The following is a 27,141-nucleotide window of genomic DNA, read 5'->3' on the forward strand; positions in this document are numbered from 1 at the left end:
GTTGCTCTGTTTTGTGTCTGACATTTTTATGGAGCTAGAAGATAAAAACCTGAGAAGGATAACAGTGAATCAGATCTATCTTGTGTGGCAGAGCAACAAGCAAAGCCCGTGAGCTCTGGATTGCATGTGAGGCTCAGGGCAGTGCAGGTGGGGCCTACTCTCCTCACTGCCTGGATCCCAACATAAGGGACTCTCAGTAGGGTCCTGCAGGAGACCAGGGGTAACAGCAACTGCAGATTGCTCTACAGCTATTCAACATATGCTCTTTAAAGCAAAGGAAGGGAATTGCCCAATTTACACCAATGGATGGAGCATCAGCAAAATCAGTAATCATAATCAGAGTGAAACCTAGTGATCTATGGTGTACGCTTCCTACGGAGGTGTTTGGAAATACCATTCCTCAGAAATTATGCACTGCAGGTCTACGCATGGCATTCAGCATCACAGCTTTGGTAACTGGAGTGCCTGCTGGGGAAGAGAAGGGCAGGAGTATATCTGGGAGGGGAGAAGCAGCCCAGATGAACCATCTCATTTCACAGTGAGAGCCATGGGTGTTCAACCTTTTGGTTTGTCTGGACTGCACTGAGTGAAGAGGAATTGTCTTGGGCCATATATATGTGGACTGCTCCAAAAGTGATGCCGCCTATTTATCTCCATGGAAACTACATACATACATACATACAAGATACAAGGAGAAAAATAACATTATTTGATAGAGCAAATTCTCAGCTACAAAACAATTTTTCATCATAGTCACTACTGTTAGCTCTGCATTTTTGCCAGCAGTGAACAAGAGCTGCATGCTGTGCTCGTAAACATCTACATCTACCCACTGTCACCACTGCCGCAATGTATCACTTGTTGCTTCACTGTGCTCACATCCACTGTTTGATATCCATCAACGTTCCAAAAGTGTCAACATATGTCAGTGGGTGCCATTTTTTCTGCACAGAGGAATTCAGTGACACACCTTCGTATGCACTTCCATGTTGGTTGCCATTGCGTCAGACTGCCCCTCTGCTGCCATCTGCCACACAGCAACAAAACATAATGGGATACTGTTGAGAAGGTTCAGCCTCTTCTGCCATATCATCAACGTCTGCCTCTGTCATTGTAAACATCAGAACACTGGAGGCATTGCTTTTGGAGCAGTTTCCATAAAGTATGTAATATAGTTAATGTGCTTCATCCTTGAAAACTGTTGTTCGCAAATGTAAGTACTGCCAAAAAGAGGTGATGTGAATTCGGTGTGACTGTGAAGTGAGGGGTATTCCTCTTTGGTAGGGGAGGGATTATGGAAGTCTGGTAAAGAGATATGATCACATATTTCAACACAGTTGAATGTCTCATTGCAACTTGATACATTCCATTTGAAAATCCACAGCTGAAAACAGAATCACAAATATACAAAAAAAAAAATTGATTATCTTTTTCGGCCATCTTGAAACCTGCTCTCAAGTACAGCCCATGGGCAACTGGTTGGGCATGCCTGTAAGTCAGCAGTCTTCTGCGGCATTCTGCCTTCTTACAGTTTGCTCTCAGCATCAATGTGCAGCCTGGGCATTCAGAGAGAACAAACTTTTGAGCACATTGAGTAGAAAACACGTTACTAAAATAGCACTGGAGGTCACAGAAAAAGCAGTCTCTAAGCTAACCACCAGACTGCCCTGCTGCAAAGGCTTTCAGATTTTCATAGCACTGAACAAAATATCACTGGAGAGCAGGGTCTGTGGAGCTCATTGTGAGCAGCTTGGCAGTGCCGTGCGGTTTCTGGCAGCTGGACAAAATGCTTGGGGTTGGCAGGCCTCTTGCTAGACCATGGGTGGAAAGGATATAAAATGAGCACTGTTTCTGGATTAACCAGAGAGACGGGCTGCACTGGCCGGTCACCACACAGTGCAGGAAGGAGCAGGCTGAGCTCCCTCATTCACCACATCCACTGCTCCTGTGGAGCCAGAAGAAGGCAATTAAAGGTTGCCACCAGGAAAACCAAAGGCCTACATGAATCTTCCAAAGTAGCTGATGTGACTGGAGACTTGTTAGGAAAATGCTTTTCATCTTATATACAGCTCAGCAAGAGAAGCTTCTACTTTAATCTTCTCATTTCATAATGCCTAGGGTAAAAAAAAAAAAAAAAAAAAGTCTCAGCCAAGTTTCAGTTTAAAAAGACTGTATGGCAGCTCCATTGGGTATTTAGGTCCAGTTATTTCCTTATAACATGAGAAAATTTCTAGTGACATCTGGATTCCCATTTTCCTCCTCCAGGCACACTCAGTCTTTGCTCTCACCATGAAAGTTCAGAGCAGGTTGAAATATCACCTGCAGGGACAAGTTTTGGTTGAAAAAATAAAAGGTTTGTTTTTTTTTTTTTTTTAAATGCCAGCCATTACCAGAACAGAATGCCCAGGGAAGACGTGGAGTCACTTCTCCTGGAGGTGTTCAAGAACTGTGTGGATGTGGCACTGAGGGACATGGGCAGGGGGCATGGGAGTGGGCTGACAGTTGGACTTAATGATCTTAGTAGTAGGCCTTTTCCAGCCTTAATGATTCGACAAACCTACAATCAATTAATGGCAGCCCATATTCTCATCTCAAGAACTCCGGTCTCTATATTGTTTCTTTAACGAACATTAGAAGCAAGATTTGGTTTTTCATTACTGAATAAAGCAGAGCTCTGTTAGGCTTTTGAATTGATCTGGTTTCCCAGTCTTACTTGTTATGCTTTTTGACTGATGTGCTCAGGCTATCCTCATTGCGAGAAGAAAAAAGGAACAACATCAGACGAACTTGTCATCAGGTTATTATTTGTCAACAAGACCAAACAAAGCCCTGCCCTCCTGGAGAAATCAAATTTCCCTACCAACCAGGTGAAATACTTCCAGCTTGTATCCTGCCACCTCCCAGCAGATCTGTTATTAGGTTCACAAAAGTTCCATCAGTCTCCATCAAACTCTTTAACATACTCATGAGAGCATACCTATACATCCCATTCCCCAAATAATATTCAGTTAAAAAAAAAAATCTATCCAAAGCATCAGATTACACTTGGTGGTGTGTAGTGATAGGACAAGGAGTAACGGCCTAAAATTTGAACATCAGGGGTTCTATACTAACATGCAGAACAACTTCTTTACAGTAGGAATGATGGAGCACTGGAACAATCTGCCCAGGGAGGTTGTGGAGTCTCCCTCTTTGGAGATATTCAGGACCCGTCTGGATGCCTACCTGTGTGATCTATTGCAGGATACCTGCTTTAGCAGGAGTTGGGCTTTATATCTCTTAAGGTTCCTTCCTATCCCTGCGATTCTATGATTCCCAAGTATTCATCTTTAGTGTGCTCACAATGCTGACCCCAAAGCAATTTTGTATGGTGAACTCTGAAGAGTAGTCTTGAACACCTTTCTGGCTGAATTCAATCTGTAACAATACTTTGAAGAAAAAAAGGCCTCTGCTCTGCTCTGTACATCCCTGCTAATGAGCACAAGCATCAAGGAGAGCAGTGGCCATGCTACTTGCCCAACTGATTGCTGTTGCTAATGAACCATCCTGATTAAAAGCTGTTCTCATCTGTCCATTGTGGTGTTCTGAAGGAAGATCCTTCCTTCAGAAGTAGTAAATGAGATCATCAGTGAAATGATCATTAGTATGTGTAGATCGTTAAAACCGGCCTGAGAACTGCTGTAATGGGGCTAGAGTTGAAAGTACTTTTAATTAATTTTGGGTCCATAGTCCTTGGGATGTGAAAGTGATCTGTCACTATCCCCCCAAAATTATACATTGAAGAAAAGGGCGAGAGGGATGTCAGGACTGATTAGATAAGGAATGGCAGGAGGTAATTAGCTGTTCAACTTCCAAGGAAGAGGTGGCAGAGAGCACTGTGAACGTGAGCATGCAGAAGGCACACAAACAGCCCACGGCCTGCCTCTGCTCAGGGTCTCACAGACATGATGGTTGAGGGCATGTGAGTGCCATTTTGGGTGCCAGGTGCCTCCCAGAGACTTGGATCGCCCACCAGCCCCTTCCGTTGACAAAAGAGAGCTAGGCAACAGAGACAGCTGATGAGCTCCATAGGAGTGTAAGGAAGAGACATCCAAGGAGCAGAGACTAAGACTGACTTTACATTCCTCTGTTTGGCCAACACAGTCCCACCTTTGCCATGTGGGTGGCGTGGGATGAGTTGGTATGGACTCCAGAAAAGCTCCTTGAGCACCATGTATGTCTGAGATCTGAGGGAAGTGTAATTAAAAGCACAGACTTTGACACATCTGAAGGAAACAGGTAATTGTATGTGCTGAGATAACCCCTGGGTTACAACGGAGGAGTCTACTAGCATGCATGAATGGTCAGCAAAGCATTGTACTGAAGAATGAGAAAACAGTAATGTGTGCCTCAGAGGAGACACCTCTATCCTGCAGTCCTTTACTCAGGTAACCAATCAGTCCTTCCAGTTCTGCAGAACGGCAGGAATTTACTTGCCTTGCACTAATCCTTTAGACATGTTAATGCATTCCCTGCCACGACTTGATATTGCAGGAAGCCTTTAAGACCTGCATCTATGTACCAGATGTTTGGTTAATGAGGCCTTCAAGAAACCCAGCTAACAGTCATTAAACAGAAAACACAAGATTAACATTTAAGAGCATCAATTACTGATTTACTACTTTAATAAGCTGTTAATAAATTAGAAATTCCCAATGCTTTTCTCTGTTGGTTTTTTTTTTTAAACTCAAAGGCCCATCTGGGGGAGAAAAAAAAAAACAGTAGATAACAGCGGCCACTGAAGCAAACAACAGAACCTGGCATGGTGTCTCCTACCTCCTACTGCTTTCTAAAGTCATTGCTCTAAATACACTCTTCCCTACTGCACAACAAGGCTATTGCAACCATCACCTAGCATGCTGTAACTGCATGTTGGGGCTGCACGGCCAGCACCAGCTGGTTGTCCGGGGGAGGGGGAAGGGGAGGGATTTGACTCTAAGCCACAGGAAAAGAATACAGGACTAATTTCTCCATTCTACTTTAGTGATGCTAAGCTTTTGACTGGTACTGAGCAGCATGGAGCCATACAGGCATCCACCAGTATGTGCAAACCAAAAGACAATTTACCTGGAGGGGCTGTCAGCAGGTAAGCAGAAAGCCTGACCCAGACAAGACTGTGGATAGGATAGCACTGTTCAAATGCTCTTTGGACATGCATCAGGGCCTTGACGTCTTCCTTGATGTAGTGAGAGGCCCAAAACTAACACAGCACTTGAGGTGAGGCCTCGAACAGTTCTACCCTGCAGTTCCATTCAAATGCAGTCCCCTATTTCCATTTCCCAAGTTACTGTTTAGCTTGCTCCTGTCCCGTACTTGGGTCAGTCGCCACCTCACCACGCACTATGAGAGGTCAGTGAGGTGAGAGCTGCAGGCCAAAGCTCAGGCCTGCACCTCAACTGCAGTTGCACATCTTCAAAAGTTTCCATAAACAAGGCACTGAGACAGCACGCCAGTCCAGCATGGTAGAGAGCTTTGCGAACCTGCCAGCCTACAGGATAAAAGAGATTTCTGCCCATTGGCATCATGTGGGAAGCAACTGAGCAGATCTTGCTGGCTGCAGCTGCAGCACTTTGCAGAGGCAGAACTGGAGGTGCCTTGCAAACGCATGAAAAGGCACTGGCAAGGCAATATATGCTGTGATAGCTCCTGTTGGCTTCGTCTTCCTCCCTCGCCCCCCTCCCATCGCCTATTAAAGGATTTCTCCAGGCTGATCCCACCATCCAGAGGTGCAGCAAAAGCCTTCAAGGAAAAAAAACCCAAAAACCTCAGTCATTTAACAGCAAATTAAGACCAAAAACAATTTATAATCACTGAGGTCAAGACTTAATGCCTTGAATTTTGTGTCACTTTAATTTACAATCATAGAATTATAGAATCATTAATGCTGGAAAATACCTCTAACATCATCTAGTTCAACCGTCAGCCCATTGCTGTGAGCACTCTAAACCATGTCCCTCAGTGCCACATCCACATGGCACTTGAACACCTCCAGGGACAGTGACTCCACCACCTCCCTGGGCAGCCTGTGTCACTGCCTCACCAGTCATTCTGGGAGGAATTTTTTCCTAATATCCAACCTGAAACCAACTTACAGCTCTTCTCTCTCAGCCTTGCCTTGGCCCTTTGCAAGCCCAAGCAGCATGGCACCTCATTAAAACAGCACTTTGAGAGGCAAAAAGGGTCAAAGGACACTTTAAAAGCCCAGCTCAGTCTCTCTGACCCGTGACGCTGTACCTTTTGCATTAAGTAGAGCATGTGGGGTCATGTGGTTACTCCAAAGCCAGCACCTCAGGATTCATGAAATGGAACCACAATCCAAATTCCTGAACAATGCAGCACCTTCAGATTTGTGCTCCTGAACTGTCATGGTGGATCCCACATGAACATCAGGGTTTCCCATACGGGGTGAAGTTTCAGGCAACTAAACACATGCTTTACACATAAATTTTGTAGATATTTCTAGATATTTATCCATCTTATAGATAACTAAGATCTGCAGCAGGCAGGCAACCACTCACTCACGGGCTCCAAAATAAATAATGTGAAGGACAGCATCCATACCCTGACAGTCCAGTCCAGTCCTGTTGGCTGCCACACGATTGCAAATCCTTCTGTGGCATTTGAGTATTTAGCACAGAAGTGAGCTTACATAGCTCTTTACAACACAGAAACGCTATTCCCTGTCTAAGGGGGCAGAAGTATGGGATACAGAGATGGCAGTGACCATGAAAAAATCACAAAAACGCTGCCTTCCCTGCACCAAGTTACCTGCCTCAGTTTGTGAAGGAGCATGAAGATGCCAAAAATCCTCCCACCGCATCTCGGATGCCTTGCAGATAGCTCATATCATAGAAGCTCACGAGTGCTTAACTTCCCAGCAGAGAAGAACCATTAACTTCCCAGGGAACATCTCATCAGTTTCAGTTCATGCACACTGTTTTTATGAGACTTTGGGAGGTATGTTCATTCAGAACAGCAGCACTGCCACCAAGTGCTGAGTCTGACCACACCATCTGGTCTGCTCAGACCAAGATGTTTCCAGCCCTTGTGCAAGAGCAGCAATGCCATGACAGGCCAGGAGAAATGCAAACCAGCTCACCTACAGTATTCTCCAAACCATTCTGCTGGATCCACCACAATAATGGTTATTTCCTTTTGAACACGTGAGAACAACGCTTGGTTGTTGTTTTTTTTTAATTAAGACTTCTAATTTGTTTTTCTTTCAGTTGTGTTTTTCTCTGCTTATCACTGCAGGGATTTTTATTTTCCACTTTCTTTTCCATTCCCAATACCCTCATTGACTTGCCTATGCAAAGCAGAGTAGGCGAGGGTCTCACCGTCGATGCTGCCATGCAATGCCAGGACTCCTGCAGAGAGCCTTTCTGCTGAGAGTTGAATCCACAGCCAAACCTCCAGGGATGGAGTCTCTTTCACTTCCCTCAACAGACCACTCCAAGACTTGACCATCCTCTCTGTACATAATTTCTTCCTGATATCCAGTGTAAATCACCCTCGGTACAACTTCAGGCCATTACCACTTATCACAGCTACCTGAGTAAAGAGGCTGACTCCTGACTGCAGCCTCCTTTCAGGTGGTTGTAGAAGTGATGAGAAACCTTATCTTCTCCAGATTACACCACCCCAGTTTCCCCAGCTGCTCATCATAAGCTGTTTTCTACTCCCAATCAGCCACAATCTCCAGAATTACTCAACCCCAGAGAACAATGTTGGTGACCTCCAAAAGGGGGCTGTGGATTATTGTGCTGTGTTTGCTCTTACGACGAGGGCAACAGTTCTTCTGCAGCAGCAATTTAGCCAAACGTGGTTTAAACATTAATCACAACTCTTAACTTTGCCAGCTTTAGTTGTTGCTACATTCGGCCTGCCTGCTGAATCAGCATGAAGTTCACAAGCCAGCTGTGGGGTCAGTTTTGCCTCACCACACTCAGGCCCACTACACACTGCCCTCACGACCCATCATGACAGGCCAGACACCCGGTGCTGGTGAAGGAGCTTTTGTCATCCTGCCTGACTTCCCTGCAGTTACGGTGCTCCCAAAGGCACTGCACAAGGGGAAATGGCTTCAAACTAATGGAGGGGAGATTTAGACTGGATATAAGGAAGAAGTTTTTTATAATAAGGGTGGTGAAGCACTGGTTGCCCATAGAGGTGGTGGATGCCTGGTTCCTGGAGACAGACGGTTCTTGAACACCTCCAGGGATGGTGATTCCAGCACCTTCCTGGGCAGCCTGTGCCACTGCTTCACTGCTCTTTCTGAGAAGAAATTCCTCCTAATATTCAGCCTAAATGCCTCCTGATACAATTTAAGGCGATCTTAAGCTAGTATCCTTTTTAGATCCCTATTATCTTCACTGCACCATCTGGGGCTCTTTCCTTTCATGGGCAGCAACCTTTTTGTATTTGTCATGTCCCTTGTAATCTGCCTAATAGAAGCATAAGTTAGGGACTGCATAGGAGTGGTGCCTTCTCCTGTGGCAATCCAGCAGAGTTGCCACAGGTCTCACTTCTGCAGTAGATGAGGGGTGTAGATGATTAACAGTTGGACTGGGTGATCTTTTAGGTCTTTTCCAACCTTGGTGATTGGTGATTCTATGACATTCAAGCTCAGGTTGGACAGGGCTCTGAGCAACCTGATGTAGCTGTAGATGTCCTTGTTCATGGCAGAGGAGTTGGACCAGATGTCTTTTAAATGTCCTCTCCAACTCAAACGATTCTATGATTCTATCAGATTTGGTTGCCTTCATCTTGGCAGGCTCAGCTTTCTGGCTCTTTTGAGTTCACTCACAGTCCCTTACTCATATTTCAGATCAATTTCAACAAACTTTTTCACTTTTCACCTCTCCAGGATGGCCTGGGAAAGCATTTCACTGCACTAGTGACCTCCTGAGCATGCACACACGAGGGAAATGCTCTTTTTGAGGACGCCTGTGAGAGCTGAGTACCTCACATAAGGTACACAAGTCACCCAGAGGCAGGAACGTCCCCACAGATCCCACCGCTGGCACGAGAGGATGGTGGGATTTCACAGGAGAGGGACAGCCATGGACACGGCCCAAGACACCCCTCATCTACTGCAGAAGTGAGACCTGTGGCAACTCTGCTGGATTGCCACAGGAGAAGGCACCACTCCTATGCAGTCCCTAACTTATGCTTCTATTAGGCAGATTACAAGGGACATGACAAATACAAAAAGGTTGCTGCCCATGAAAGGAAAGAGCCCCAGATGGTGCAGTGAGGATAATAGGGATCTAAAAAGGATACTAGCTTAAGATCGCCTTAAATTGTATCAGGAGGCATTTAGGCTGAATATTAGGAGGAATTTCTTCTCAGAAAGAGCAGTGAGGCAGTGGCACAGGCTGCCCAGGAAGGTGCTGGAATCACCATCCCTGGAGGTGTTCAAGAACCGTGTGGATGTGACACTGAGGGAGAGACATGGGCAATGGGCATGGAGGGGTTGAGCTGACAGTTGGACGAAATGATCTTAGAGATCTTTTCCAAAACTAATGATTCTGTAATTCTGAGCATCTTTCCCGTCCCTTTCCCTGGTTCCCTGCCTGTTTCTGGAGTCAAGAGGTGGCAATGGGAATTGGGCTGTTCTTTCCTCCCCTCCAAGCTCCCAGACCTCAGATGTTGTCAGCCAAAGGATGCAGCCATGCTGATCCAACACATCTCTTCTGAAGACATGCTGAGAAGCCACTGCCATAAGTCACACCCACGCTGGAGCGCAGGCTGGGAGAAAGAGAATTGCCACTCTACTGTCAGGCAGAGGTGACAACAGCTCCTGCAAGGCAAAAGGAGAACCGGTCAGCAGTAATGCACAGCTGAACAGGTACTGAGCTCAGCTTTGGGTAACACAAGGGGGGTATCTGTGAGAGGTGGGGGGAAATGCCAGCACATGGGTCCCACCATCCTGAACTCCAGTAAAGCTGGGTGCTCCCAGTTAAACGGAGAAAGAGAAACATCACCAAGGAAAAAAAAGAAAACATTTAGGAAAGGAAATCTATTTTATTGAAAAAAAAAAATTACATTTCACTTGTACACCATGAAAATATTCAGTTATTTTCAAAAGAAGAGGTTAAGACTTCCACAAGAAAACCACATTCTTTATTACAGCATTACTCTACGAGATGAGGCTCTGGTGGTGTCTGCACTGGGCATTTTTCACTAAACAGTAGCGCAGGATTAAATGTGCCTTGGGCAAAAACCCTAAATATTGCCCTCTTCCAGATGCTAGTCCTTCTTGAAGACATGACACTTACTTGGCCAACATTTCATTATTTCCGAATTAGACACAACAGTTCTCTACTCATGTAGATCTTACAGAAATTCACAGCTATCCTTTTCCCCCACTTTTAACAATCTTGATTCATATGTCCCATTCAGCCAGATAAAAGTTGAAGTGGCATACACAATGTCACACCCAAGAAAACAAGGACTGAAAGGGCTATGTGACATTAATAATCCCAATCACTGACAATGATTTATAGTATCAACACATGAGACTGAATTTTCCAGGACTTCCCTATGTCGCTACATCACCAGCAACAAATCCTATGGCTTCCTTCCCTACCAAGGCATGTATTCACAGTGGCTGTCAGCACATGAATACATCTGCTTTGCAGAAGCACCTGCTTGCAAGTGGTATCCCAAGGCCATTTACTACATGGCAAGCACCATGCTGTGCTCCCAGTCACCTGCCATGGACTGTACTGCATCACTTGGCAAGGCACCTTCCGAAAACTCCTTTTGAACCAGAGACCTTTGGCATCTTAAAGTATAAAAATCTGCAAGCAAAAATAAATAGCAATGCCACATATTCCCAGGTAACTTGTCTTACTAATTGATTTGACTACTTACTTAGAGGGGAACGGAAGGAAAAGAGCCAGACGTGACCAAACCTAACATCATGCAAGTGGCTGTGAAAGCAGACTTGAAATTTTCTCCACCTGGATGTTACTGCTATGTTTCCTAGGTGGATAACTGCCTTATTACATGCTGTTTTCTACTTTGCTAGGCAAAAGCATAATACAGACTATGTGAACAGGCACAGTAACTCTTGATAGTACTGTAACGTTTTTGCTGGATTTGCAGCTAGATGGAACACCATACTTGGATTCCTACATACATAGCTGCTCTTTCAAGTACTTAGCTGAGCAGGATTATTTGCATTAACACTGACAGTGCAGCTCTGCAATTGGACTCTGCTTGTCCAGCCTCTCACTGCCAGGAAAAGTAGCAATCCCGATCTCCCACTCTCTTGCCTAGCCACATCTTCCCAACCCCTTCCTTGTGTTAGCACACTGTTCTCTGGATGAGAACGTTCAGGGAACTAAAGGAGCTGAAAACTTTAGGGTTTTTGGACGGATGAGTTCCCCACCGGTTTAGTTTCCCCCACTGCACTCGCTGCAGGGTCAGGCAAGGACCAGGGATAGCACAAGTGATGGACAAGGAAGATTAGGTTGTGTTTTTATGGTGTAGTTGAGCTGGGTAAGAGAAACCTACCACAACAGCTGGTAATTCTGTAGTTTTCCAGAGCACAAGAAACTCTCCTAAATCACCCAAACAACTCACTCGTAGTGTCTCTTTCTCTCCATGAACTGCAGAGGAAGACTAGGGAAACCTCATGGCAAAACAAGGTTCTTGGAAGGGAGAGAATGAGCATCCTGCTGCCAAACGCCAGAGCCAGGACAGCAGCACGCTGCTTATTGTGTGCTTTAACTTCAAAGTGAATGGAGTTGTGCTGTATCAAAATTTTGGTACTGCAGTTAGGAAGGGACAATCTGACTGTGCCCTTATCACTCACTCAACTCAGGGCCACTTCTCTATGTCTCCCCAGGGGAGGAAATCACAGCACAGCCAGCCATGTGAAACGTGGCTACTCCCTTCCCGAGTCTCTCCCCCAGCAACACATTATTCACCTAAGTGATATATTTTTTGCTAATTCAGCAAAGAAGCAGCAATACTTCTAACACATTCAGAACTTGGAAAATAATGACAGAAAAAACTGACAAATTCTCCCCTACTTTTTTGCAGGATCGATTTATTGATGAATGTGGCAAGGATACTGTCTTGTTTCTCAAAAAGAGACATAATGAATAATGCTCAGTCTCTCCAGCTCACCCTTATTGCAGTAGGAGCACAGCATGCAGCAGAGGGCCTTGCCCTGAAAAATGATTTATGCCACAGACCCTTTCCGACTTCCTACAAAATCCCCAAATGACCAAACAACAAGAGAAAATAAAGAGAAAAGAAATCAGGATTGAAGGGCTTGAGCCCATCTCCCAGCCAGAAGGAAAAATAGAAGACTATAGTGAGATTTAAAAAAAAAATCACTTTCTTGTTTTCAAACATGCCAACAGCTTGCATTGTGCCTGAATGGGATTTTGTCGGTAACTCAACTCTTCTGAAAGCCAATGCACGTATTGAATTTAAATTCAGATCACTCTCTTTAAATTCTTTACAGTGCCATAACTGACAGACTGAAGGGAAAAAAAAACCCAATATTTTCTCCCACTTAGCCCACTCATCTCTCTGTTGCACTCATTCACTGCAATGAAGTTAGCTTGGCCAGCAAGTGCCGATCCAGTCTCTAGGCTTGTTTGCTTACGTGGTGCTATTAAGGACCAATGAGATCCCCCAGTCCTTTTACATTAAATAAATCAATCCTTCACCTATCTTTATTCTGCCCCAGATGCATTTGGTATTTTATTTCATTGCAAAATCTGAATTCTAGGTCACCACTTACCTGATTTTGTCATGGATAAGGTAGCAATATTTAGGGTTTTCTTTTTATACAATGGTGTCTACCATCCTATTGCCTCTCTCTACAATCAAGCATACAAGCCTTACTGCAGAAAGAATATAACTCATAACCAACAACCAGAAAACACACAAACACTACAAAAAGCCTACAGTTTCATACGAAATTAAATCATTTGCTATTACACAGAACGTTGTTGCTTTTCTGGCATAAAATTCATGGAGTTACTACATAGGTCTCAAAGACAATCATTGAGATGTGTAAACATAGAACAGGTCCACCTAGTCAGTACGAAGCACCACACAAACTTGAAGTACATAGAAAGTTTGCTCATAAATATTTATTTGTTTAACAATTCAGCACTAAAAAAATATTACTTAAAAAGGCATCTTTTATTTAAGTTATTTTAGTTTGTCCAGGGCTGGTGGGGTTGTACTGTCCCTACTTCATTACAGCCACCTGACTCTATCTCCATATCACCTTACTCTCCAAGAAGAAAAGTCCAGGTGTGGCTGGGACCCAGAGCTTTGTCACTATCTATAAAAATAGAATTCTTTAGGACTTTCTACGTACACCCTGAAGGCCTGCACTGCCAGCCCCCAAATTTTGTTTCCCACCCCCACCACATTGCAAATAAAGCCTCAACGTACACACACGCACACATACACACAGAATACATGTATTACACTCTTCTACACACTGACTTTTCTAAATAGCAATGCAACCACAAGGGCAATAGGTAATGAATACACATGATTTCAGTGGTAACATATGGCTCAGCCTTCTCATATTGCTGGTATTCTCTGTCTTAGTTATGTGCTGCCTTATTCACTACTCTGCAAAAGGTGTATTTATTACTTTTATTTTGCATTGTCGAGGCACTAATTCGGGAATGCTAATTTAGGAACATACTTGGGAGCATCCCATTTGCCTCGAGATCTGCTGTTGCTGGAGCAGCAAGCACCACACGGTCGGCTGGTGGTGTTGGGATTGTCACCTGGTACTGGTGAAGCTGACAGGAGCATTCCTAGGCTGCTGAAAACTAATCCACATCCTTTTCCTTCCTGGAAAGTGAGAAAACTAGCTTGGGCTCTCCTAAAAAGACACGTACAGCTACCTAGCATCCTGCACTCAGCACCCTTCCTGGCAGTTTAGGGATCACTCCAAGTTCCTGATTGAACCTTGTAGATTTAACTTCAGTCTGCTCCTGCATACAGACATAAATTCTATTCTACTCACTTCCTTGGAAGAGCAGAGCTGCTTTCAGGCTTGTGATTGAACATGTCAAAGCTTACTTTCCTCGGTTTACATGTATTTAATTGATATGTTTAGAATGCCAGCAGGCTACAAAACTGCTCAGCAGCAGGCTTTCAATCATCAAAAGCACATCTTTCAAAAAGGACAGCTATTCTCCAAGTAATTTCTCTTGGGACTCTAATAGTTGAATGTCTAATCAAGGATGAATTGTGATATAAAAAATAATGGGTTGTTTTTCTTCAGTTTATGGAGAAATACTTTGGATTCGGTCACTAAAATCTGTAACATTCATGTCTCAACTTCTAGTGGGCAGAGTCAGTCAGGAGAAATGGCTGTTTGTGATATAAGCCTAACTTTTCCAGTCAGCATAAGAATCTTCTCCAATAAGCAGTGCTCTCCGTAACGTGGATACCTGCTCTCCTCCTCCTGCAAACTGGCACAGCATACACAAATGTACAGTGCTGACAGAAGCACTTGTTCTGACGTGCAGAAACAGTTGTTTCCAACTGCATAGTCTCATATGCTCTGCAGTAAGATAAAAATTACTTGAAGTGCTGCACAAGAAACAGACCCGAAAATGATCTGTGATGCTTACTTCAAGCCTCTTTTCTCACCTTTGCAGCAATAAGGAGCGCATCATGGGGAGGTCCTGCACATACAAGTACAAGGCATACAAGAGCAGTGGTGCAGGTATCAGCAGTTGTCTTCCCATGAAACTTCTCAGGAGAAAATCTAAGAAGACAAGGATGTTATTCTCCTCTAGAGACCTATTTCCTTGCAACAAGATGACTGCGGAGCACAAAGGTGCCTTCTTTCATTAACTATCCATTCTTTATACCAGGATATATCTAATTAAACCTTTAATTACATCCACTTACTCAGCAAGACTATCAAACTCTTCTTGATTTGTTTAATTCCGAAATGATTAACATATTAAAAATAGGATCTAACAATCTGTGTGTACAGTATATTAAATGTAGATGCTTTTATTACAATCTTCCTTGCCACATAGTTTAAAATTAAATATATCAATACAATCACCAGAACAATCTCAGACAACAAAAGAATACCATCCAATCAAGATACAGTAAGATACTCAAAAAGGCAGTATGAGTAGCTGGAAACCTTGGTCCTCCGATTATTTTGTACAGCACATTGATCAGAGATTTTCCCGTATAAATTAGCAAACAAACATTAAAAGTTAACAATTTCATACCATAGATTCTTTAAATGTTTATATCGAGCGTGAACAGTATCGATTCTAGCACAATGTCTTTATGCATGTGTCTCTCTAAGAGGTAAAAGGGAATTTTAGGTATGCAGTAACCTATATCCAGGCCCAGAGATGAGTAGAATACCTGTAAACAACTTTTGGTCTTTCCCGTACAATGGCTTCATAAATGAGTGCAGTAATCAAAATGGCTGAGCACAGACACTGAACAAATCACCCCAGAAAAAAGGATCCGACACAAATAATTTCCAAGTGAGTGAAGAATGGCAGAGAAGTCACCTGAACTCAAACACAAACCGCTCACCGTTCCCACGAGGACGTGCCCTTCAGTATTAGATGCGTACCTCGCGCTAACTTCACACGTACACGTGCCCTCCACACATACACTGGGGAGTATGCATGGCAGTGAAGCTGGCATTCCTCAACCAGCCTCAGTGCTGAGCAGAGGCCATGGACTAGTGGGCTACAGCCACCTTTCGTGCTGTTAGGGCAGTCATGAAAGACTTCTCATTAGTTATAGATCCACCTTCTGTGCTAAGGTGCTTTTTCTTTTGTAATCACTGGGGATCTAACCTGCTTTAAGTTAACCATTTTCTTTTACCTAGGCAACTGCAAGTGCATCAGACAACTCTGATGAGTTTTTTCCATGTCCATAAGCAGTGGGCAGCTGTCTAATGCTGAGGTACTTTCAAGAAGCACCAGACAGTAAGAATGTGGGGGTTTTTTTTGTCTTTTTTTTTTTTTGTTTTTAAACAGATATTATCCATGGCAGGAATGGACGGAGACTTTGAATTCTGTTCTGCAGACATCATGAAAAAGTGCTCTACACCCCTGAATGAATAAAAACGCATCTAAGTATTACATATGTATACCTTGACATTCAAAAATACCTGTTTGCCCGCTGTGACTTCAAAATGTCAGCTACAGGATATATTTACAGATGATTGCTGATGTTTGTTCCAGGCAAGAGATGTTAAGCACAATTATTCCCAGAACACATAAACACAAACTAATTTAGATCAGGGCAGTGGGAGTTCAAAAGAGGTACTTCATGAGCAGCTCCCAAGGACCCAAGCAGAAGCAGCAAGCAGCCAACTGTTACAGAGCCCACCTAATACAAAATATGAACTGCTGCAAACTGAGCTCATTAGTAACATCACCTTCTTATTTTTTTTTTTCCCCTGAAGCTACCCTTATTGTGTCCATCCCCATGGCTATGCCACAGATGCCAAGAAAGGTGTGGATTACTGGAGTGACTCTCCTTTCTTTGAAGCAGTAGCTAGAGATCACATGTGATGGGTATAAGCTGCTCTGGGAAACACCTTACTTACTCTTTTATGGTAAGATCAAGGTTGATTGTGGTTAACACATAAAACCTTCTTTGTAAGGTAACTTTATATTTCCTAAATTCCAAGCTTATTTCAATGAAATAAAGATCTGCCTTCCTCTCAATTCCCCTCTGGAAGTCTACTTCTTTAGTGCCAAAAACAATTGTGCTGTCTCACCCTATCTAAAAGGGCTTTCTGTAGTACGGTCTTAGAACAGGTAGGGTTTCTTTGACAGCAAATTTTGACAGTGCATAGCTAACACTGCTTAAAAAGAAAGCAAAAGAAGAAAAAAAAAAAAGGTCAATTTGGAGCTTTTCTCTACTGCTGATCCCCTAATGTGAAGAGCTTCAGAATCTCAACACTTGAATATCTCTCGAGGATGGTGACTCCACAACCTCTCTGGGAAACTTGCTTCAGTGTTCACTCACATTCATAGTCTTTTTTTTTTCTTTTCCTTTTCTTTTTTATTTTTTTTTAAATGTTTCAGCAGAATTTCCTGTATTCTGATTTACGCCCATCTTCCTCTCATCTTCCCACCAGACACCGAGTAGTGCATGGCTCCCTCTTTTTCACTCCTTCCCATCAGATTTACACATGCTGGTAAGACAGTTCCTGTCTATCGACATGCTGGACATCTGCCATGAATTCATCTCTGTTACTGACTGCTAATTTTAGTGACCGTTCACATCACTGATATTATTATTCATGGAAAGTTATTTCATGGCAGTGGTTGCTATAAACCATGGCAGCAGAGTCACATTTTATAGTCCATTTCTGTGTTTTCTTTTTTTTTTTTTTCTTAAAATTCTAATCTCTTTTCTTTTTAAATGCTTAATGTCAAACGTAGAGAGACAATAGCAGTATTAGTTGTGGAGAGTAAAAACCTGGATTTTGCCTCTTACATACACTGCAAATCGTGTTCATCTCTTAAATTTCATTTGTTTTAGAGGTACTGAAAATGAGGGATTTCAGAAGTACATTAATTATAAAATCTTACTCTAAAAATAAAAATCTCTTGAATTCAAAGTAACTTTAAGAATAAATTACTCCTCTACTAAGTGAAAAAAAAAAATCAACTTTTACAGTGACAGAATATCCACAAAATGGTGGGGTAAATGAAGTCTGCAGTGGCAAAAGCAATCTCCAGACCAGCTCTGCTGGGGACTCCCACATTATGTATGTGACAATTAAGCAGGTGTGATGACGAATGGGCAGGAAAAGTATCTGGCAGACATCCAACAGTGTATTTCACATCATCAAAAAAGGCCCAGAGCTGCCCTTTCCCCTAATGCGAATTTGCTTCATGAAGAAATCTGCTTCAAGCAGGAGTGAAATTTTTATCTGCTTATGACATGTAGGGAAAAAATATCAACTGAATTTGGATCTAAAAACACATCAGATCTCCTCTTGGGAGAAGTGAGAACTTCAGTCCCATACAGAAATCAAAAGGAATTATCAGTGTTCAGAACTTGTCAGCCTATCTCCTTAGTGGTGTAATATGTGGCTGTGATATACTAGACACTGAAATTAGTAAAAATTCCATTTTGAAGGCTAATGAAGCTGAATTTTGAAATGAAAAATGTTCAAGAGACAAATAATAATGTATTTCTGTGATCCCAGAGGAAGTTACAGAGAATTACATTATGAACAAATTTTGTATGCTGTCCTGAATTTGGTAAACATTTGCAATTTCCTAAGCCACATGTATTGCTGTTACCACATTGCTTCATTGATAAACTGCCAATAGTGCTCACTATTGCTAAGTGGAAGCGCTCTACACAGTGTAAATACATCCACGAAGAAAAAACGACTGCTGTCAGCCTTCAGAGTAGGAGCTGCTTTCTCTTTTGTCCTTAAATAACATTTGTCCTTAGTTAAAAAAAAAAAAACAAAGCATCAAACCTGGCCTCAGAGATAAAGCTACAAACTTGTAGTCAGTGCTACTGAATGAATATATTCTCTTATTAATGAAAGTATTTCAGGAGCAGAGTTTTGGAAGAAAAACATGAGGGCAGTTGTGGACATTAGAAATTAGCAGCCAGTACCTGCAGAAACTGAAAATGTGCAGCTGTTCCTAAGACAAGAAACGGGAGCAGTTATCAGTAACATTAATGACAGACACCTCAAGGTCACTTCAGAGTACTTAAATGCCAAACATCTTCAAAGTACTTCTACACACATCCAGAGCTTTGTGTGTAGTTTTAACCCTGCTTAGTTTCATAGCAGCTGAGATACTGAATACCAGAGTAGGTAACCATATCTCTCCAGGAAAAGGGAGCTTGTAGCAAGCTCCATTGGCACTAGATGCAATCTTGAAATATATTCTCCAGTCAGTCAAGCATTCCATTAGCAAATTCACATCTGAAGTCTTTGGCAAGGCAGGAACATTGTACTCTCTTGCCCTGGGAAATTACACACATAAAGTGAACTTGACAGCCATTTTGATACCTGGTAATATGCTTTAATGCATACTGACTCTGTTTTGTTTTTAAAACCGAGCAAGGCCAGCACATATGTTTGAGAGTGGATATCTGCCTATGCTGGGCACTATTTCATGAAAATCAGGTTTCTGTCACAGATCTAAGGCAAATATTACAATTTACAGGAAAAAAAATGAGGACATCAATACATTGTGCGTTGCTGGAGACATACAGCCTTTATAACACAGTAGCTTTCACTATGATTTCTGGGTTCTCTATGTCCTTTTTGCTTTGGACCATTCTCAGTTCCAGATTGGCTGAGTTTGGTTTGTTTCCTTCTCCAGCTTGTGCTAAAAAGATGACATGAGAAGGTCAATAAAAACAGCAGTTTAAAAGTAAACAAGTTGCAATGTCTGATACCCCATTATATTTTTTCCTCTCTCCTCCCACTTCCCTTACTATCCTTGCTAAAGGTTTCTGAAGTAGAAGATGCAGATCAGCACTGTATTTTCTCAGCACCTCTGCTCTGCAGCATCTCTCTCCAGAAAAGAGCACAGCTCTGCTGTCAATTAGAAAGACACAAAGACATGCTTTGGGAACCCACTGTTCCCACCTCGATCTCCTTAAAAGTTCATAGACATGGGAACTCAATGGTAAAAGCAGCTGAAAAATGATTCTTCACATGGCCAACACGGCAAATAGACTGAATATTACTGGTTGACAAGCCCTTCTCAGTACCAAGCACATGCACTAAAAGGTAAAGTGAGTGAGCTATATTTAAAGCAGAATCTCCTCTGCACATCAAACTCAGTATTTCCTCAAGTTCTTTCACCACTGCTTTGCAAAGCAGTCGAGCACTGCCAGCATACTGCAGTCCCAATATAAGCTGAACAGTGACACCTTCAGTTTGGTGTTATCAAAAATAGGGCTGGAGGACACAGTAAAGAGCATACACTGACAAGACTACCTAGCTCTCATTCTCTAAATTCTCTAAATTCTCTGGGAGCTTCTGCACTGAAAGCTACTTTTCTGTGTCAGGAAACCCAGAAAGCTACCTAAATGTTTCTTTCAATGCAAACCCAGGCAAAGAGAGGGAAGAACAAGGTTTGAATGAATTACCTTTTGCACTCTTAATGGTCCTCTGCAGAACGTGTTGCATGGCTGACACAGTCTTTTCACATGCCACCTGCACATTACCATGACATGTTTAGGTTGTAGTAAAACTTCAGTTGCTCAGTTTAGTATTATTAATGCTACTACTCAGGCAAACACAACTGGCAAGACACAAACATGGTGACAATGAGGTAGTTTAGAAAAAAAAGGTTTTTAGAGTCTCTCAGCTCTACCCAGACAAGTATTAGAAACCATACACTTGTATCAATGACTGTACAGACAAAAGAGAAAGAAACAGAATAGATAAACAGTTTTCAATGCTTATTATGACGTGAGGATAAAATGTATTTATAAATGTGAAAATGAAGTCTCCAGAGGCAGAGCATCTTATTTGACAAAGCTACAAAATACTGAAATTGACCATGCGAAGTCATACAAGCTAAAATCTTGTAGGAAAAGGGACGTTCTACTTTCTTTACTCTGAAGCAAGAAAAATTTCTAATCAGATGAGAGTCCATAAATAATGTAATAGATTAAAACTTATTAAAAAAGAAACGAAGTCTGAACTTGCAGATAGGTAAAAAACCTCTTCCATACCTTCAAATTGTTTGGATGTTTATGTGTCCATGCCAAAAGCATAGCAGCAAACAAGTCTCCTGTTCCAACAAAGACAGCATCCACTTTAGGAGATTCCACTCGAATTCTCTGTGTTATCTTGGTACCATCTGCATTAGCTGCAACACAGAGACACAGTTAAGCAATTAATACAACAGCACCTACTATAATTTAAAAATGATTATCAGATTTGAATTCCTCTATTGTTTGGAATGTAAAGATGCCAAGGAGTACTGCAAACATTGTACCAGTTCTTTTTCAATTCAGTCCCAAAAAACTCTGCTGAGTAGGATAGCCTTTACAACTTACTTTTGTAGTACTTCACTTTTGTAGGAAAAGGGAACTAGTACAATTACTTTCATACAGAAATGGGAGCCTAAAATGTTTCATTTAGACTGCAGCAGCAGTTTGCTCAGATGCTGAGCAAGGGAATCTGCAGAATCCTAGGTGGACCATACCCAACCAGAATCTAGAGAACCTCTAGAGTAGGAACAGCAGAGAATATCTGATCCATGTGCCATGTTGTTATTGCCTCTGGAATTATATAACTTACTCAAGATTGGCATGTACTAAGCACTAACAAACATCAAGAGATTCTCAGTGAAGTCTAAATGAAATAGCAGTACTTTTTTTTGTTTGTTTCTCAGTCCAGAAAGTGGCACCTAGACTGAGACCACACAGACAAACAAAAAAAAACAAGATTATCTACCACATCAATAACTCTGTCCTTCTCATGTAGAAACATCCTGCAACAATCCAAACAGACAGTGACTCTTTGTGATGGTACAGATGGAATAGAAACAACAAGCAGAAGGGCGTTTTACAACCAAATATCAGGGAAGAACAATCTGTTAACAAAACAGTTAAACTTCTCATTAATGCCTCTAAGCCATCCAAAAGTTCTCTTTCATACCATTACTGCTTGTCAGGACCACTATTATGGATTTCAATAGCATTGATCACCCTCACACAGAACACCTACTCCTGTATCTTCTGCCCACTGGCCCAGAAGCTGTGCAGATGCTCAGGTATAAGCATCCATGCCGGAGCCATGTGGTAGGAGTACCTGCATCCTGTCCTGCTCTCCTTACTTCCTGACTGGAATTTGCTGATCAATCTCTGACCTACGTTGTCTCACCTTTCTTTGATGATCACTGGTCTGTCAGTGGGATCTGTATGCTACCACCATTCTGTTCTGCTCACCTTGTTCAGACATGCTATAGTCACCCCCACCTCTCAGCCTGTCTTTCCTCATTGAGCAGCCCTGCTCTTACTGCTCCCTGGTGTTATTGTACAGAAGGAGGAGTTCACTTAAGGAATTATCTCCTTGAACTACAAGTGGACCTGATGAAATCATTTCCTCACAAAGTGAAAGCACTGAACTAGTTTGTTTGTTTGTTTGTTTTAAAAAAAGAGACCAAACATACTAATGAAGCAGTTTGTAACTTACTTTTCCTGTAGCTTCCCAGAGCAATCAGGTAGTCGTTTCCTAGCGGTGCCTGTAGATCTGAGCTGGTTATCACCACAGTCTCTGGTCCCATGGCATGGAGCATATCCATTACCTTCCCATGTGCAAAAAGGCAGGAATCAGTGATCAACATGTGTTGATTAAATCTTGCATCATCCAGAGCAATTTTTCACAAGCACATTACTTTGCCATCTTTTGTAGAGAATGAATGGTTTTCACTCAAATAATTCACTTGAATTAGTGGTATTAATTTGAAATAGGGGAATCATTCATATTTAATGCACACACTTGTTCAAATATCCAAGTATCTCTGTTATCTTTGGATGCTTCTCTGAAATAGCTGAAACAGAATGTTCTTTATCAAAACTTTTCTCTGCATCATGTTTCCAAAACATACTATCAAAAGAACAAGAGAACAAGTACAGAGAGACATGCATCTGAGCTGGTATCTTTAAACACATACTACAAAGGTAGGAAGTTCAGGCTGGGAAGTATTGTTTAGTTACATATTTAGGAGTTAGCAAAAACAACAACTTAAAGAACTGAGTTGGAGGCACAACTGTGCCTATCTCCATCTTCCTTTCCCATTCTGTTACAAATACAAAATATTCACCAGTAAATTATGTACCTAATAGATGAATTATCTCTCAACGTATTCCTCACTTAAAACCATTAACGCTCTACTTCTGACACCACAGCTGGTTGTTACAAGACTGGTTTGGATTCCACAGAAGAGTGAATGACTTTAGGTAATGAGTTTAGCATAAAATACACAAAATATTAGTTTTCCCAGAAGTGTTGAACTAAAAATTCCCTCAGGCTGGCTATGACGCATGAACAATTGAATGGTAAGGATTAATATGTGCTTTTTAAGAATTCTCTGTCTTTTGTCTAGTAAGCCTCCAAGTTTCTTCAGCTGTCACAACTCTCAGCACAGACATCAGTTGGGTTTTAAAGAAGCAGTGAGCTCACCAACACATGCTGACATGATCAGCCCGCAAATAACATTAAACTTGATTTCTCTTCTCATCCACGATTTAACAAGCATCTACTCTATTTCTGGTTGTGGGACTCAGCCTCCTCTACATTAAACTTAGGCTACACTTAATTTTTTGTTAAAAAAAAAAAACAACAAAACAACAACTCCGCTGTCACCACTGGTCTTGCTGAAGAAATCAGTGAAAGCATGTCACCTTGGGAATAGATAGCAGAATTCCTACCATCTCCAAAGGGAACAAATTCCAGCACAAATTATTACTTTGAAGGAGAGACGTGTATATAATAAGCAGCTCAATGAGAAAGACATACGTAAATGTAATAACCTGCAAGCAGCTTTTAAAAAATGTTTCCATCCTAAGTCTAATTCCATCAAGTTGGCTGGAAGATGATACCAAGTTGGCTGGAAGTGTGGATCTGCCTGGTGGTAGCAAGGCCCTACAGAGAGACCTGGACAGGCTGGAGAGCTGGGCTGAAGCCAATAGGATGAGTTTCAACAAGGCCAAATGCTGAGTCCTGCACTTGGGCCACAACAACCCCAGGCGATGCTACAGGCTTGGGGCGGTGTGGCTGGAGGACTGCGTAGAGGAAATGGGCCTGGGGGTATTGATTGATGCTCGGCTGAACATGAGCCGACAGTGTGCCCAGGTGGCCAAGAAGGCCATGGCATCCTGGCTTGCATCAGAAACAGTGTTGCAAGCAGGAGCAGAGAGGTGATTGTTCCCCTGTATTCAGCACTGGTGAGGCCGCACCTCGAGTACTGTGTCCAGTTTTGGGCCCCTCACTGCAAGAAAGATATTGAGGCCCTGGAACGTGTTCAAAGGAGGGCAACAAAGCTGGTGAGGGGTCTGGAACACAGGCCATATGAGGAGAGGCTGAAGGAGCTGGGAATGTTCAGCCTGGAGAAGAGGAGGCTCAGGGGAGACCTCACTGCTCTCTGTAACTTCCTGAAGGGAGTTGTAGTGAGCTGGGGGTCGGCCTCTTCTCTCGTGTCATTAGTGATAGGACCAGGGGGAATGGCTTCAAGCTACGGCAGGGGAGATTCAGGCTGGACATGAGGAAGTATTGCTTTTCAGAAAGGGTGGTCAGGCACTGGAATGGACTGCCCAGGGAGGTGGTGGAGTCACCGAGCCTGGGGGTGTTCAAGGAAAGGCTGGATGTTGTGTTGAGGGACATGGTTTAGTAGGAGCTATTGGGAATAGGTGAACGGTTGGACTGGATGATCTTTTAGGCCTTTTCCAACCTTGGTGATTCTGTGATTCTATGATCTTCACAGGAGATTTTTAAAAGCTTAAAGAAGAACTAGCATTCACGAGTTGGAAAGTTGTAATTGTTTAGCACATGAAACTAATATTTGCTGTTGTAACATGCAAACCAAAAACCAACAGGTGCTCAGCCAATGGAGTTGTTCTGAAGACTATGGTTCCACTTGGGAGGATGAGAATAGAACAAATGAGTAACAGCAGCTAGGTAGCATTCAGCACCCTCATCCATCACAGCGCAGTAATATAGAACTGATGTGAAAAGGAAAACGAACTCAGATCTTTGGAGCTGCTTTTTGCTGTGAAGAGATGGTAGTCAGCTGACACTGCATGACGTTGCTGGAGGAAAAAAACAATAAACATTAGGGCTGACAGAGCCCAGCTACTCTCCAGGGTTCCTCTGCAGCTGTTGTTTGTTTAAAGATTGTGTTCCTTTGAAGTTCAAAATCAAACTGGCATAAATGACATCAGTCCATTATGAAAGCACTTGACTTGTCAACAAAACAAAAAGCTCAGATCTTTTTTAAAAACAAACATAAAACTACATTCCTATTTTGTCCTTCATCACCATATCCTATAGCTTTTTAAAAGTTATTCAACCTGTGTAAAAGGGTAAATCCTTACACCTCCATGCAGTGCACTTGCAGATTACCTATCATTAATGTAGGATGATGAGAGCAGCTGCCAGCACTCCAGATCTGTCCACCTTTCACCAGGAGTTACCTGAGGGTCATCACTCCAATCCATTTCCCATCTATGCACTGCTTTTGCAATGCAGGTCTCATGGCCTGCAAGTCAATTTCCAAAAAAAAAGAAACAAAACAACAGCCAACGCTGTATTTGGTCAATCCTCTTCAAGAGTTTCCTAGCAAGCTCTCTTCCTAGCAAACTGTGTCAATGGGAGAATGAGAAACAGCCGTGCTACCACTCAGCATTGCTGCTGCACGACTAGCATGTGAACAGCAGAGGGAGCGACTTACACAGGTTTCTAATGAGCAGAATCCCTCGGGGTTTTCACCTCAGCCAATGGCAAGGAACCACACTGTCAGCAGTACTGATCTGCATGCATGCTGCTGCTTCCCTCCTACACTGCAGAAACTCAGTGACCTGCTCATTAACACTGCACTGTCTTTATTTGTAGTTCTTTCGGGAAGTTTCTTCAGAAGTCTGACAGGAGAACAGAGAACGCTTTGCACACTGACAGTACAAGGCTTTAACGACTGATGGAGAGAGAGAGGCCAAAGTGATTTCAAGGTTAACGACAAATGGCAAACACTGCAGGTAGAGTTAAAGAATAAGATCTTGCACAACCTATTCTTTATTTACTTACCTCTAAAGCATCTTTTTCTGTGTAAATCTTCCTCCCAGTAAGTAACCTGAGAATGAAACAGAAATCTTGAAGGAGCCACATCTCCCAGGCAATAACAGCTTTGTTTATTCTTTGAAAGGATGAAAGCTTAGACTTAAACAATTTGTTCACTATGCAGTCTGCTGTACCAGACTGCAGTCTTTAGAAGTCACACGCACAGATACAAAGTGGTTCTGCAGCATGATTGTATCAGTTCTAACCAAATTCTGTACCCTAACATTACTTCATGAGCATTTTCTCTCCATCTCCTACATAGCTGCTCCCTCCCTTTAGGGGGACAGCAGTAATGTATCATAACAGATTATCTCCTGACCAAAGAGTCACGGCCATGGAGACAGGGTGAGGATGAGGCAAATTCTTATTTCACATCGGATGTTGCCATGGTGGTATTTCTAAATCAAAATCAGGGAGTTTTAGTCAAACTATTTCAGTTTTTAATATTATGACATATAATACAAATTTTTGCAGGAATGGGTAGAACAAGAGAGGGAAGAGAGGTATTTTTTCAACAACTGTAGATATACAGTCTCTGGAAGCAGTCATGTAAAACAAGAGACTGGAGAAAATAAAATAATGGTGTTCCTCAAATAAATCCCTTTTTTTTTCCTGGCTTCAGTATAGAACAGTTTGAAGAAGAGCAGTACTTTAAAGCAACAGCTAAAAACCAAAACCCAACACATGCATACATACAGCACTATACTGAGACAAATGAAAGAATGAGTACCAGCCTCCCGTTTTTATCCCTGGGTTTACTTGAGTATAAAAGAAATGGAGTACTCACTCAGCCTCAAACTGGTTAGGAGTAATTATATCAGCAACGGGTACAACTTTGTCCCTATAGACTGGGAGGAGATCCTTAGGCACATACTGAGGGAGAAAAAATAGTATGAAGTGTCATCAGCTATTTCAGATATGGGAGTGACATGCTCCTTCCCTGAACTACCATTCATGCTGACACTTCGTAATCTTAAAGCTCCCAGTGTACTGTTAGGTAGCAGGAATTAAAGTGGCTGTGCACTCCGCAGCTGGTGACAGTGGGAGGTGACTGAAACCATCACTAAGTACTCCTAAACTGCATTAAAAGGAAGCGATGTCTACACAAAGAGTTTTGGGGTTCCCTCTTACCAAGATGACAAAGCAGTATAAGGAACAAAAATGGGAAACACTTTTTCTTGTCCATATCTCTAAAATAAACTACTTTGCTGTTGTACCAATGGAATGGAGGTTCTCTGCTGCATCACTGCAATACATTGGTTGTATTG

At 42.5% G+C, this 27,141-nt stretch overlaps 1 protein-coding gene across 4 annotated transcripts in view; it reads right to left on the minus strand.

Annotated features, from left to right (window-relative positions):
- Window positions 1-1,346: 1,346 nt before the first annotated feature.
- The window catches only part of PDXK (pyridoxal kinase), a 57,320-nt gene continuing 31,525 nt past the window's right edge, over window positions 1,347-27,141 (minus strand). Inside the window, exons 6-13 of one of the 4 annotated variants that reach the window (XM_052674263.1) lie at window positions 26,661-26,746; window positions 25,841-25,886; window positions 22,235-22,346; window positions 20,767-20,903; window positions 20,176-20,242; window positions 14,692-14,809; window positions 9,683-9,841; window positions 1,347-2,114 (exon numbers count right to left, since the gene is read on the minus strand). In XM_052674263.1, the coding sequence (XP_052530223.1) occupies window positions 9,694-9,841; window positions 14,692-14,809; window positions 20,176-20,242; window positions 20,767-20,903; window positions 22,235-22,346; window positions 25,841-25,886; window positions 26,661-26,746 (714 nt within the window). In that variant the 3' untranslated portion in view covers window positions 1,347-2,114; window positions 9,683-9,693. Of the gene's footprint in view, window positions 2,115-9,682; window positions 9,842-10,045; window positions 10,845-12,486; window positions 14,603-14,691; window positions 14,810-15,038; window positions 19,407-20,175; window positions 20,243-20,766; window positions 20,904-22,234; window positions 22,347-25,840; window positions 25,887-26,660; window positions 26,747-27,141 lie in introns of those variants that run through there. The other 3 variants (XM_052674264.1, XM_052674262.1, XM_052674265.1) reach the window with 3 other exon arrangements.

This window comes from Tympanuchus pallidicinctus, unplaced genomic scaffold (assembly GCF_026119805.1).
Source record: "Tympanuchus pallidicinctus isolate F22 unplaced genomic scaffold, pur_lepc_1.0 scaffold14, whole genome shotgun sequence".
Lineage (NCBI taxonomy): Eukaryota > Metazoa > Chordata > Aves > Galliformes > Phasianidae > Tympanuchus > Tympanuchus pallidicinctus.